Source organism: Colletes gigas, unplaced genomic scaffold (assembly GCF_013123115.1).
Source record: "Colletes gigas isolate AHSC1104 unplaced genomic scaffold, ASM1312311v1 Colletes_gigas_Sc00014, whole genome shotgun sequence".
NCBI classification, from domain to species: domain Eukaryota; kingdom Metazoa; phylum Arthropoda; class Insecta; order Hymenoptera; family Colletidae; genus Colletes; species Colletes gigas.
The window spans coordinates 335323-350314 of record NW_025106643.1 but is presented as its reverse complement, the minus strand read 5'-3'; the positions used below and the strand labels follow the sequence as shown (position 1 = coordinate 350314).

The following is a 14992-nucleotide window of genomic DNA, read 5'->3' as shown; positions in this document are numbered from 1 at the left end:
TGGATGGAAAATTTACGCCATTCTTAGAACCGATGCGTTTAATCGTTAATTTTGTTCGAAAGATGCATATTAAATCTTTGATTTATGTTCCCAAATACTCTGCAATGTAATCCCCTAATTACTTTGAACCTATTTAGATATTTGATCAAAATAAATAAATTGGAAGCAATTGAACTACTGTTGACAATCATAATATTGTTAATAACTACAGTAATAGATCATTACTATATCACGCTTGTAAATGTTAAGAAATTAGTTTGAGCAAATAGAGGAAAAAACAATAAAGAGTATGTTATAATGTGCATCGCGTTCATTGCACTCGTACAACAGACTTGCGCGATATTTAACTGGCTCTTCGTGACAATATCATAATTAACAATGTATAACAATTATAAACTGCGCCATCAGCAGTTCATAAATCATCCTCGCCACGGAAATGATTTAAAGCCAAAAACTCGAGCCTGCCTCCTATATGATTAAGATCGATCGTCGTCATTTATTGCGTTTACATAAGTGTAAATGAGAATTAAACATTTACACGCAGTGATTAAACCTAACCGCGGACAACACTCCGAACTATTTTAGTACTAAGCAATAATTAAGATACTCTCCTTATCAACTCTTCTTTCGAATGTCTTGAAACGCATGTTCGTCACGCTTCCCGCGCGTGCGTTTTTCGTTAAAAAGTTTCGAAATTTCTAACTAAAACTATTCAGAGAATAATTCCTACGTTCTAGCTTTAATAGATTAAAACTTTTTTAACGAATTACATTATGTTTTTAAAATAGCGACACAACATTTACGAGTAATTTAAGAATAAAAGTTGTAATAATCGTCGATCCGCGAACTTCTCACTTTCAAGATAGAAGCGACTTAAGTTTCAGTACGAACGTAGCTTATCGTAATTGCACAAGTAATCATACGAGGTGTTCAAAATGGCCTCCACACGAGCATTCGTACATCGTATCGACGATTGTTCAACGAGTTTAATTCCTAATAAATATTCCTCGTGTTTTTGATTGCCTTACATACATATTAAATAAGTATTTGTAACGCTTTTCGGTGGTCTAACATACGATGGGATTAAAACGACGAATGTATAGATTCGAAACGACTCCAGGAAACAAATAATCCAAGGTATTTAAATCGGATGATCGAAGCAGCCATGCAATTGGTCCACTCACGACCTACCTCGACGTTTCTTATCTGATATACTTAAGACGTACTTTTCTGCGTCAACATATGGGCACGGTGAAATTTAAATCTACTAGATATATCGTGAATAGAAGTTTGGGAACCTATGCTGGTTAGAACCTTTTCTTAGGTTCAAGGTATTGAATTAACTTATGAATTGTGTCGCTTTATACATCCTGTATAAGTTCGTATCATCGATAACATCGTTGATTATCAACAATTAATCAGAAAACGTCGTTTCTCGAATGGACACACCCCAGAATGATTTAACAGTTTGAAACGTAGCAACCAAGACCGTAAGGCTAAGGGCACACGAGCTTTAAAATGACGTTGCGACGGAGGACCCTTCGAATGGGTATGGTAATCGATAATCGCAAATCAATTGCTTTCGCGTAATTCGTCAAGTGTCAATAAGTTGCTAGGAAATCACGTCGACGGTGACCCCGTCGCAAGGTCGATTATATGGGTAGAAGGCAAGGATAATCTCTCGACATAATGGCAGCTGCCTGGGGCCCACCGACGGCGACGTGTGTCACAATATTGACTCGTTTGCAGCCACACTCGTGGTCCCTTTCGTTCGCCGCTTGGAAACGCTCCGCCTACGGATAGGACGGTCGTATTATCTATCTTTCTCGCTCTTTCTAGGTTCATTCTCTACCATGGACTTTCCCGTCTCGTCTTCTTTCCCAAGTTGTTCGCCCTGAACCCCATTTTTAATCCCGATGTTCCGTTCCAGCGCGCCAAAATCAACGATGGGGCAATACTTTTCGTAATGAAATTATTCGCCGATACATTACACCAAGACCTCGTATTTCGACGTAAACAAATGAACGTAAACATTACGAATGCTTCATTAATAGCACAAAATAAAAGAAAAGTTTATAGAAAACCAAACTGAAAACACGCGTGTTAAAAAGGTGCGTGTAAAAGAAATTTTACAGATTTTGAAAAAGAAAGAAGTCTCGTTATTCCTTTACGGTCAAAGAAACGTCTAGCAATAATTCATTCTTCCATTCACGTTGTGATTTAGGTACGTAACACCGTGCACTACCGTTTGCGTTGAAAGACGAATGGCGTAAGTACGCAACAAAAGCCGTTTGTCGTTTCTATCGATGGTCAATGAATTGCGCAATTTGTCAAAGGTGTCCTCGTGACGCTTCTTGCAAGAAGCCCTTCAGTTTCCTTAAACACCGCTGATCGGTACTTTGGGTCCACAGCGGCTGCGGTAGCCGTAATTACTCGGTTGGTTTACGACTTTCGAGATGCGAAAACGCCATGGTGTTACGACCATGACAAACTGCCGAGAAGAAGATGCCTTAATACACGGGCAAACCGCGTCTTTTCTTTACTCTAACAATTCGTGAACAATTCTAACACGCTAATCAACAGCAAATATGCATTTAAGCAGCCAATTCCCCATTATGGCTCCAATTATCAAAATAAAAGTTAAACGAAAATATTGGCTCTAGTTTTGTCGAAACAGAAACTAAAAGTGGACGTTTTATAATACCTAACCAGCGCGATTAAATTTTAATCCTACCCCTAAAAAACTTAATCTCGGAGCCGTTAATATCGTCGACTTAATACCATTGACTTTTTAAATTTTTACAGTAATCGAATAAAAGTAAACACGTTACGTGTTTCCCCATGGAAGAAAAAAGAGGAACCTCCGTTCTCAAAAATGGGACATTCGGGCTCTAAGAATATTAGCGACAGCTTGGAAATGGGGGACTGGGGGTGGCCCTAAAACGTTACCGTTTTAATTAAAAACGGGACGGAAATGGGGCTGTTATTCAGGACAGTTTGACCATTTTCCCTCTTTGTCTTCTATTGTCTGCCAGCAAGGCTGAAGCACGATGATTGCTCCACATTGTAGTTACCTCTTTAAAAATTTCAGACCTAACTGTAGTCAGATTGCCCGCAATAGAACGCTCATAAAGACCTGTAAGAAAGTTGCCCAGCACCTCTTCCAAACGTTCTGTAATACCCATCATGGTTCACTTTCGTCGTTGGACCCCAACCCCCATCCCCCATATTTCCCTTCCACGACTTTTCACCATTCGACTATTCCTTTTGTTCCCTATTTTTCCCTTCGACGATGTTCATTTTTACACGCTGAAAAATGTATTTTTTCTTTGATAACTTTGGTATAGGCAAATTTAGAGAGCAATAACGCAGTGTCTTAGTTAATTACATCGATTTGAATAGACTGAGCGTTGGTTCGAACAGTTTAGGTTAACGAGTTTTCGCATTTTTCCTAGATTTCGATCGAAGTTTTCCCCCCGTCCTTTAAAACTCGGGATCTCGGGGAGGTTGTTCGAGGATACGGCCATAATAGCCGGGTAACAACGATATAATACAATGTCCGCTACGTCGGGAGAACAGAAAACTCCTCCAACTTAATCCTCAGTCCCGTTCCAACTTTTCGGAATTTTTTTTTATACCGTCATGGGCCCCAGCACACTCTTTTTCTTTACCAACGCCGAACCACGGTTTCGACTCTACGCCCGAGGCTCCGCCAAACGATAAAACCCATTTTACTATTCCGTTATCGATACTACGAGCGCAATCGTTTTACTGTTAAAAGTGTTTCTCTGCTTACGATTCGAATCCCGATTCCCGAATGTAGATCAAAATCGCGAGGAAGATTTACGATAACACCGAAAATCGTATACTAATAACAATACTAATAAAAAAAAAACTGTGAAAGGTATACACGGTGAATAAAATGCAGAACAATTTCCTATTGAAGACGTCGTTTGCCCGAAAAAGTTTCGCGAACCGTAATGGAACAAAGGCGTCGAATAATGGCGGCCCGTTTTACGATAGAGAAACAACTCAGGTAAACTGGTGGTGCAGCAACGAGACTGAAACGCAGGCAACAATGAGAATTGGTTTAACGCGATTTTATTTAATATTCGAGCGAGCAAACAGACGATCGAACCTTGTCAGGGTGCAACAAAGCTTCCGGTATATAATTATTTTAATTCATAAAGCGTAACGTGTAGGAATTGTGACACAAAATTTGTTTGTTTCGTTGCCTGGATTCTTTGCACGATTATTTTTTAATTTTGTTTCAGATCCCACGGAGGTTTAACTATGTGGATAGCGTGGAGAAAAAAAGATATATCGCGCAGAGCACATAAGAAAGATATACTCGTCTAAAACGCTCGTAAAAATGACGAAGGCTTAATTTCGAAGCGAACGCAGCACCGCGTGTGCGTAATAAACTCATTAATAGATCACTTACAGCGTACAAAGATATCTAACTCTTTTACCGAACTGTCCATATTTTTTACGAGGCTGAGCCGACACGTTTCGAAAACGCTTCGAAAGGGTTCGAACCGGCAGAAATTTAGAATTTATTGACGCCTATAAAAATGGCGTCCGATACTCGCGGACGATAAACAGTTGATTTACCATGCAGTTGTCCCGTTTACGAACTTTATTAAAGATCCACCTCGAAGATTACAGAAAAGGAAATACGAAAAGGAACGATAGAAATCGAGCGATCAAATTTTGCGTACATTACGCGCACTCGTTTCGAATACAATTAGAGAACGATATCTGCATGCTTGCTTTATCGGAAACGAAACTTTAATATCATAATAGAAGTATATTTACCGCTCGAGATCGAAAGAATAAAGAAGACGAGAGAGAATTTTCTCACGTCCGTTTTTGCACGCTCGTGAATCATAGTCGCGCGAACCAGCGAACATTAATCGACGGACATCTTCGTTTCTTTCGTCGAGTCGACTTTAACGTCCGACAAGCGTAAAAATGTTTTCTATTTATATTTTTTTATGGCGCTCATAAACGCGTCGCTGGTGAAGGCGTCGCACGCTTGCGCTCGCGCTGCACTTTGCGCAGGCAAATTGTAAAATACTTATACATTCTTTTAACGATAAATCTATTCGAAAGATATATGATTTCAGGATTATCGTATTACTCGCTCGACTATATTTTTTTTTCTATCGGATGAACCGGAACCCCTTTTCCTGCAAAAACTACCACCGGTGGAAAGTGTAATATAAAGCGTTTCTATTAGAAAAGGAGTAACTCGGATCAGTACGCGTGGATCATTTCAATTCGATCGTCGCGAGCGAAAGACAATCGACAGAGAGGGACAATACGCCCACGCAAGGGATTATCGGCGAGTCGTTTGTTGCTTTGTTCGATGGAATAAAATATGCTTAGCCGCTTCGTTTTCGGCTTAGTACCTTTAGGCGAGCGCAGTAAAAACGACCGAGTGACGTCGACCGGGACGGCAGAAAATGGTCTTTCTCCGGGCAAAATCGGCCATAAAGTTTTCGAGCCTTACCTGCAGGCTGTGGAGACGGAAAACCGAAAGTACGTCGGGGCCCAACGGTTGCGAATTACCGCGCAATAAAATTAATATTGTTTAAATGCGGTTTGAAAGCGTACCCGCGCACATCACGGTACCCCGGAAACGCACGAAACGTGGCGGACTAAGCCCCGTTTATTCGGGGCTTAATCTTTTACCCCTGAACGCGTAGCTTTCACAAATTTCTTTCGGTCGTTTTACCTAACTTTTTGTTTCCTTCCACCTTGCTGCGCCCAACGACGCACGCATGGCTATGCCCATCCAAAACAAAAACTGTGTTGCGTGGACATTTCATTCGAATACTTAAAGAATGGAGGACTTGGTATAGGAATTGTAGCAACTTTTATTTACGAACGCAAAGAAGCGATGAAATCGAACGTTTACAAGGATCTAAAGATTTATAGAATAGTCAAATATTTTCCAACGCTTCTTTTTTTTTAAACACCGCTAAATACAATTATTTTAATACCACATCGCATAATATTATCGAAACAGTTGTAAATTACGATCGCCGAAGGGACTTCGTGCTGATGCAATGAAACATTTCTCCGAATACCTGATTTTATAATCACGTCCATAAATTTCCTCCAGATCGATAATCCACTCGATTATCTACCAACAGATTGTAATTCAAATTGCATTTAAACTTGAATAAATATTGTACCAACGACGGACTCATCAGCATTGATGCTTTTACGATCCTATTGTTTTATTTTCTTCGCGTATTCGTCGCGAGACCCTCGTAATTGTATTGACCACAATAGGTTCTTATTTGGGAATCGAATGTTTTTTAATCTTACAAATCTTTAGGAAAACAAAACTAATAGAAATGGAAACGGAAGCTCTAAAAATCGAACCGAATGTTAGGAGATTTAACATCCTTAATACTTGATTCTTTAAATATTTCGAACTTTGCTCAATATTTAATAATGATTCGTAGTTTTAGAATACGCGTAATGTTGTTTCTGTATTCTCGACTGTAGTTTGTTAAAGACAGTTTCAACTTTGGCATAGTAACGATAATTAAGTTAATTTGAATCGTACGTTTGCCTGATTTATAATACTAATGTCCTTTGATGAACGTAACGCTAGCCTGGCCACTGTTATTTCATGATCTCCATGAAGACGAAGAGCTTTTAGGTACTAATTTTATGTAAAGTTACGAGACGTTGCGGTGCCCTGATGTGCTATCATGTTTCCCCCAGGTGCCATAATCACGAGGTTGCGATTCACAGTCGCCGAGCTGCAGTATAACTAAATGTTCTGCCAGGAATTCCGAGTAACCAATTCTTTCGCCAACATGTTTTCCCACGCAATTAACTACGAAAAAATACCCCTCAATTTTAATCGTAACAAAAACAAAGGAACGTCCATGCACGGTAACGAACGAAAACATAACATAATTGTTATCTAAGCCGCGATTATATTTATTCAAGCTTTGCATGGTTACAAATCGTAGTTGTTAAAACTGTATACGAACGAAAGAAAGGAACATCTTTTCTAAAATTGTTCTCGGTGTCGTGTCCTGCCCAATAAATATCCCTCACTCTTAAAAGAAAATCCATGATGCAAAAGGGTTAATACCCTTGGTATTTGATCCGAAGCTCGTAATAAGACTATCCCCTTTTGATTTATATCGACGTTTTATGTTTTGAATCTAAATGCGTACACGAGACGAGCCACAATATCGGCGGGTCGTTTTTAAGACGCGAGGGACTGTTATTGGAGGCTCTACCATTTCGCTCCGCCTATGAGGACACAGACGTTACAAGATCTTTTGATCCTTTTTGTCCGCGTCCAGTGCAACGCCACGGGAATTTCCGTGATGGGCAGTCCTAAGCTAAAGGCAACCCCGGAACAACCAGTTCGACCACTCTAAAACGAAACCGAGACTCGTCCACGAAACCCCAACCTCGCAATCGCCACGGAGCTGGAGGATCAAACGAGACGGATTCAAAGATGGCGGACGGATCTTAAACGAATCATCAATAGTGCATTCGATCGTTCTTTTGTTCCTTACGTTAATTTTTCTAATGGTTATTAAATTGGAGCTAATATTTCAATATTTATAAAACGTTGAATTTAAAAATTTCGTGTAGAAAAATGATCAGGAAGCTTTCACAAGAAATATCCAAAGTTACGCAAAGAGACATCAGAAAAATACGAGGACTTGTCGTCGTCGAACACTAATAAATACAGTTCTATAGAAGTTAGGGAGAACTCTGGAATCATTCTTATTATCTGTTAAACAACTTTGTCGTATCAGTCTCCTAGCAATAAAACAAAAACATTAACATTAACTTTTATAACATAACAAACCCTAACTTCGAACTTTCAGTCGGTAACGCAGAGCGCAACCCTCGCCATAGAAAACGCAACTAACGCCATAGACTTACCGATAAATGGTAAAAACTTTCAGCTTTAAAATTCATCTAACAATTTGCCATTTTTTTGTTTACAAATAATTCAATGTATTAATGACACCTTAGATGAAATATAAAATAAACTATGCATCTTATGGGAGTTTGTATCACACGAATTAAAATACCGACTATGGAAATGAATCTGTTGGTAACGTTGCGAATGACACGATAATGGTAATGGGGTTTCGAGACCTCATAAGAATAAGACGAAAAAATACGTTGGGAGAAAGATCTACTAGTATACCTCGTCTTCTCTGACAATACTCTAGAATCTTTGATGAATCAATGAGAATCAAAACTAACCTAGTGAAGAAGATCTATATCTATGATGACCTATGCAAGGCGGATCGCAGCCAATTTGCTAATACTATTTAGTTTTTAATTAATAATTGCATTACAAGCTAAGAGTGATACGATTATTAATTAAACCCTAAATAATATTACCCAGGTCTCACCACGAGGAGGTTGCTGCGAATGGAGACCCGCCCTAACCGATTCCCAACCACCCTCCATTAATAAAGAATTTTTGTGACCAGCGATCGAAAAGCAATAAACGAAAGTGCAACCAACGAAGGAAACAACCAACGAAAGAGTTTTTTAAAAAAGAATTTGCCTCTAAATTTTCATTAATAAAACAGAGAAATAGACCAAAATATTGCCTGCCTGATGTAATCATTAATATAGAGAAGCAAACTCCTACCTAACTATAAATCTAAATTTATTTACATCCTACCTATCTAATCATCTAACAAAATACATAGAAAATATATTCTTCCTTGTTGATCCTTCGACGAAGATTTCCTGAAACATACTGTTACATTTTACCTAACTATAAATCTAAATTATTAAAACATAAACTAAGCAATTTGAAACAAAATACATGAAATACATTCTTCTTTCTTCTTTCTTCTATCTTCTATTTATCCCACGATGATTTCCTGAAACACAAACCAAGCAATATCAAACAAAATTGTAACAATTCTTAATTGTTACCTGTATAAACCTAAAACTTCCGTAGGAATATGCTCTGAAACAGAAACTTCTTCGATAGATTAGTAAGAGAACAACACTGAACCTGTAAAACTACAAATACTACAACTACAGGCAAGTGCAGTGAGAAAGTAAAAATAGTACATCATAATATACGAGGTTACTTTGACTCTAAAATGTATTCGTCGCGAAATATCTTCTTGCACGTCAATCTAATGATATATTTTAATAAGTATAGAGAGACTTTGGGTATCCTCGATATCGAAGATACCCAAAGTCGTCGACTGAATTATGAAAGTGAATTTAATTATCGAAGAATGTAAAGAACAATCGGAAGCTACTAATTTGACACTCATTCTAAAATTAATATAATTATAAGTATTATAAAAGATATTAAAATCGTGACTCAACTTTCGATTGATATTACGATATTTGTCATATTAAAAATTGCGGCGTGTAAAACCATCGCACGCTTAAATAAAACGCGACGCGACGCGTGCTCATAGCGTGCATTGAGTGTGGGTATCAGATTGATCCCCCCCGGCCTTGATTATCAGAAAAGCAAGTCGCGCCCCTGACCCACGTCTATCGGACCTCTCTACGTACAACCGCCGGGCCCTGGAGGACACACGGTCACAACAGGACCCGCTTAGTACTCGAGAACGGATATGGGTCAAGAACTCTCACCGGAGGTCATTCTCTTTTCCGTATAAAGAGGAGAATATATGCGCTCGGCGAGGCCCCACTTAAGCTGAACCAAGCTGCACCGGGGTTGAAGCGGTAAGAGCTATCACACCTAATACACAGGTGTCACATGTTTCATTCTATCAAACAGAGGTGAACGAGCAAAAAACTCTCCGGTCCTTTCGGTCGAGACATAATCTCGGAAAGCGAGAACCAGAGAACAAGCGGACGAGAGAAAGTGATGTACGCGTAGTATACGTATGTACTCATTATATATTCATTTTAAAACGAGTGTCAAATTAAAAATGAATCTACTATGACATTTGTCATCTTAAAAATCGCGGTGTGCAAGAAGATTATAATTTTAAGTAAAAGGTACTAACTACACTTGCCAAAGAGAGCACGTATACAACCAGTCGTTTTACCTCCTTGCCTTACGATTTAATTTCCAACTGTGCGTGCCAAAAGCGTCACCAAGGTTTGGCCCGGCAGACTTATCACGTTTCTGGGATGCTTCGTTCATGTTTGGCCTGGTAGACTTATCACGCTTCTGAGACATCATAAATGTTACAAGAATTTAAGCTGAAACGTAAAAATAAAAATCTTATATTCATCGGTATCATCGAAACAAATATGGTATATGCATCGACAGCATGCTATATATATCAAAACGAACATTCGTAATTGTAATGAAAGAAACTTGGATCGAGACACCAAGTTGAATCAACACCAAACGATCAAACGAAATGGAAGGATCGAACAAAGTACCTCCGTAGAATATTACGAGAATTCGAGCAAGAATATAATATTACATTTTTATAACCTACAATATTATACGTATCAAAGCAGTCAGATGGATAAACAAAGTTGAATTCACATCAAACAAACAAATAAAAATAATAAAATATAAATAAGTGGAGTGGACTTACTACTTGTTGTCAGTACATAGGTTAGGTACCACTGGGCAAGCTGTAACGTAAGAAAATATTCATATTATAGCAACATCGGTTAGACAAGCAACGGAAAATCAGTTTATTGAAGCGAAATTGACATCAAACGATAGAATAGAAGAGGGGAGAGAATTTTTAAACAGTTCTTACCGTTGGTCATCACCGTCCGGCACTGGTCAGTAGTGGTCAGTAGTGGTAGGAGCACTGGTCAGAACTGGTCAGTAGTGGTCAGTATTGGTCAGCACCGGTCAGCCATGGTCATCGCTGGCCAGTAGTGGTCAGCAGCGGTCCCCGGTTCTCTTCTGGACGTTTGCACACTCCCGAATTCGCGACGAGACTGAAGAATCCTCGCGGTGACCCTGCTTATCGCTCTAAGGTAATGAAAGGGAGGGGAGACCAGTCAGAGCCAACGTTAAAGTTAACCGATAAGACTGTCTTGTCTAGAAAGAAACTATTTCGATTGGTCTCGCCTTTTGACCATTTCTGGATCTTCACTGAACCGCTGACCTTGATGTCAACCTCACTGTCGACCAGCAGTGACCATAAGCTAGTCATTGACCTTTGAATGATCTTTTTAACATTTTGTTCCACTTTGGAAGAGTATATCTCATGTTATAAGACACTCATGGTACAGTACAGCTTGATCGCCACACAGTTGACCGCCATCTACGAAAATTCATCGATCTCTCTTTCACATTTTTATAATCTAGATTACTAAACTTATGAGATATTATACATATATATATAAGTCGTTTACAATTCAGAGTGATAAATTCCATTGTTAGAACTTCTAAAAATTTTGTTAGCCACTTTTGTTAGCGACAAGAAAACTGTGCACAATCGTCAACTAATGCGGTACGTTCTTGACATACATAAAGGGATATTTACATGCAGCGGCTGCTATACCTCGTCTGTGCCGTTGCATTTTCACAAAGTTGGTACATCAGTTTTTCTCATAGAACCTTAATAAGATGTTGCAACTATCTTATATCTCATCTGTGACCGAACAATGGAACTCAAACAATACACAGCTTTGATGTTTGAACAATATACATCATTTTAAATCGTTTTAATTTCTACGAGAGTTAAAATTAATGTCGATCATGATTTCTTATCATTAATTTTCACATTTCGTAAAAGAATAATAGTCACCGCTTAAGATAGTTGAAGTCGAAGTTATTGAAACAATCTTGTGGCGTCTACTCTTCGTTGTTCTTTAATAAATGATTTGAGAGTCACTGACGGTATCTCTTGTAGTGTATCTAGTGTCAGTTGGTGTCTGTCAGTTGCAAAGTACTTGCATGTTGACTTGATTTTTACTAGTGTTTAAGTGTCGCGTGATTTTAATCAGACTTTTAAACAATTTTTACACAAAAAACCTTAAGTTCACGGTGTATGCTACAAAAAATGGCGAGTCAAAATTATTTAAATAACCCAAAGAATCCGTTTTTCTCTCTGGAAGACGACATCGACGACGAAACCTTTCTAAACAGTGCACCACCGAGGTCTTCTGGTCGTATGACTTATAATCACTATTCCAATTTTGACAATGAGATCGAACAAAAGCATCAACAATTATTGCAACGGAGAAGAGATATTGAAGAACGTACGTTACACTCGTCGGAAAGATCTATCTCATTGTTAAGAGATTCTGAACAGATTGGAGCCGCCACTGCCGAGGTAATTCTTAGAAATGATCATTCAATTCCGATGACAGCTGATAAATTCGGTAATTCTCTATTATTTGCCGCGTTACCGCCTCTAGTTAATAAATATCAGTTTATTACATTTTGTAGAAAATATTACTATTTCTCATTGAGAGTCTTACTGTAGTCAGCAACTACATTAAGATCAAATTAAATATCTATGATTAGTTTATTATCTAATTAATGTATATGTATATACATTGTTCTTATGATTCTGATCATAAATAACTATTTGTATTTGTAGTATCTTTATTAATTATTACACTTTCATAATTTTATTTTATTTCAGGAACTCATCAGACAAAGAGAACAATTAGAAAGAACGGAAAAAAGATTAGATGATATTAATAGTACTCTAAGATTTAGTCAAAAACATATTCAGGGAATAAAAAGTGTATTTGGGAGTCTTAAAAATTATCTAAGTGGTAAATCATTAGATGCACCCATACCATCTACCAAATTATCAGAGTCATCTAGTTCTGAATCCATGACATCTCCAGCATTATCTAACTCCTTAGAACAAGTACAGACTAATATAGCTAATACTAGTCCAGCACTAAAGTTACGTGGCCTAGATCTAGATGATGAAGCAGAGAGTAATGTTCCTGTGCGTAATAACACGAGTAAAATTTTTGAACAAAATTTAGATGAAATGAGTGGTTCATTAGCTAGATTAAAGGGCTTAGCAATAGGATTATCGGAAGAAATAGATTTACAAAATGATTTAATCGATAACATAACAGATAAAGCAGAAAAGACAGATGTAATGCTTCAGAAGCAGAATAAAGATCTTACTCATTTACTGAAGAAGTAAGTAATATGTACAATTTGTATGGTAAAAGAAATGCTTATTAGGTCAAGTTTCTACATTTTAAAATTATAAACATATGGGTAATAAAATGAAAATTTTATATTGCTGTATTCGGTTGAATCTAAAGAATGTTACATCTATCATTTATACTGGACATTTACTTTACAAACACTCTGTAATATATAATTTACAAACACTGTAAGTTACAAAAAATTACAATACCATTATTGATAAATTTAGTTATTTGTACTTATACTTAAAATGCATGGTATAATATGTTTAAATCTAAAATTAAATTTAATATCTCCTTTTTAAACAATCAAATTACCTTCAATTTTTCCTAAAAAAACAATTATTAAATCAAAAATTTTTGATGAACTATTCTTCTATTAAAATAAACTAATTTTTATATATACTCTTCTTTTTATACTTTTTTCTAATTGGACCTAAAATGACGAAAAATGTTGTAATGATATTTTAAAAAGCATAATATTGTTATTGAAATTTATCAAAGTTATGGAGAAATACGAATAATTAAGAAAGATACTGTTAAATTTAAAAAAGGTTTGTAATATACAAACTGATTTTCATTAGAATTAATGCCTAGAATATTTAATAACTAGAAAAATTTATAACAACAATGTTCTTTGGATTTCAATTAATTGCTTTAAATGTAATAATTGTTCCAGTAATATTATCATGCATTTTATGTTACCCATAAATATTACAGTATAAAAATATGTATAGTAATGTACCATCCAGAAAATTGTGTTAGTAAAGAACACTTTAGAAATAAAGTATGTTTATTTTCATTTAAACTAATAGAATTGAATATAAAAATATTACTTCTTTGACCTATACATATCTTTCTCTTATGATAATTGATTATAATAAAAAATGTACAAATATTTATACAATGTACAACTGTTATTTATACAGACATACTTTTTATTGTTTCCATTAATATACAGGGCTGTAATGAAACTCTAAAATATTTCCAGTGTTTATGGTAATATGAAAAGAGTCAAAGGAAAAAGAAATATTTTATTTAAAGAGTCACATAATGTAAGATCATTTCTTCTTCAAACATAATTTTCAAAACTTTAGGATCACTTGAATTTTTTTTAAATAGAACCAATATTTTTGTTACATAAGGTTATTTACCATTGGCCTTTTTTCACAACACCCAAGATACATTATTTTGAAATCAAACCTTGTAATTACTCATTCTATGTATTAAGTTACAATAGATAATTGTAAGGTGGCAATAATAATAAATATAAACATAATAAGATAAATTGTATCATTTATAAATGCATATATGCATTATTACTGAAAAAAGTTCCATTTAAGTGTTTGATACTGTTTTATATCTAATTAGTATAATATAAGTTATAATTTCGTATAGGCAAAATATGTATAGAAAACAAGATTAATAAGCAGGAATACTACTATCAATGTTGTTCAAAATAACTAAAATATATGTATGTGTAGTTACGAATCTTCATTTAAATTATAAAAATTATTGTTATTGAAATATTTCATATAAACTGGAATCTCGATGTATATATTTATATATCATTTAATAACGTTGTATCGTTAGTCATAGATATACAAATTTATCTAATTGACATATACTCCCCTTAAACGATAATCTGCCCATACTAATCAATTATACGGAAGGCGATAAATACGTTCTAACTTCCGTTTAATGGAATCGAACGACGAAATCTGTGTAGCATTTTCCGTGCATTTGTGTAGTATCGACAGAATAGTTTAAATTGAGTGTACTATTATGTTTAGTTCGTTTAAAAAAATTTCGTTTATTATAATGTAAAATCAAATTATACAAATTTTTAAATGTTTCCATTTCATTTTGTGTTTCAAAT

The 14992-nt window shown here is 36.2% G+C and overlaps 1 protein-coding gene across 1 annotated transcript; it reads left to right on the top strand.

The window, feature by feature from the left end:
* The first annotated feature begins 11796 nt into the window (after positions 1–11796).
* Positions 11797–13294, top strand: LOC122399603 (synaptosomal-associated protein 29). The gene is made up of 2 exons (XM_043400397.1): positions 11797–12266; positions 12582–13294. The coding sequence occupies exons 1-2, from the start codon at positions 11982–11984 to the stop codon at positions 13104–13106; spliced, it is 810 nt and encodes a 269-aa protein (XP_043256332.1). The 5' UTR covers positions 11797–11981; the 3' UTR covers positions 13107–13294.
* Positions 13295–14992: the final 1698 nt, after the last annotated feature.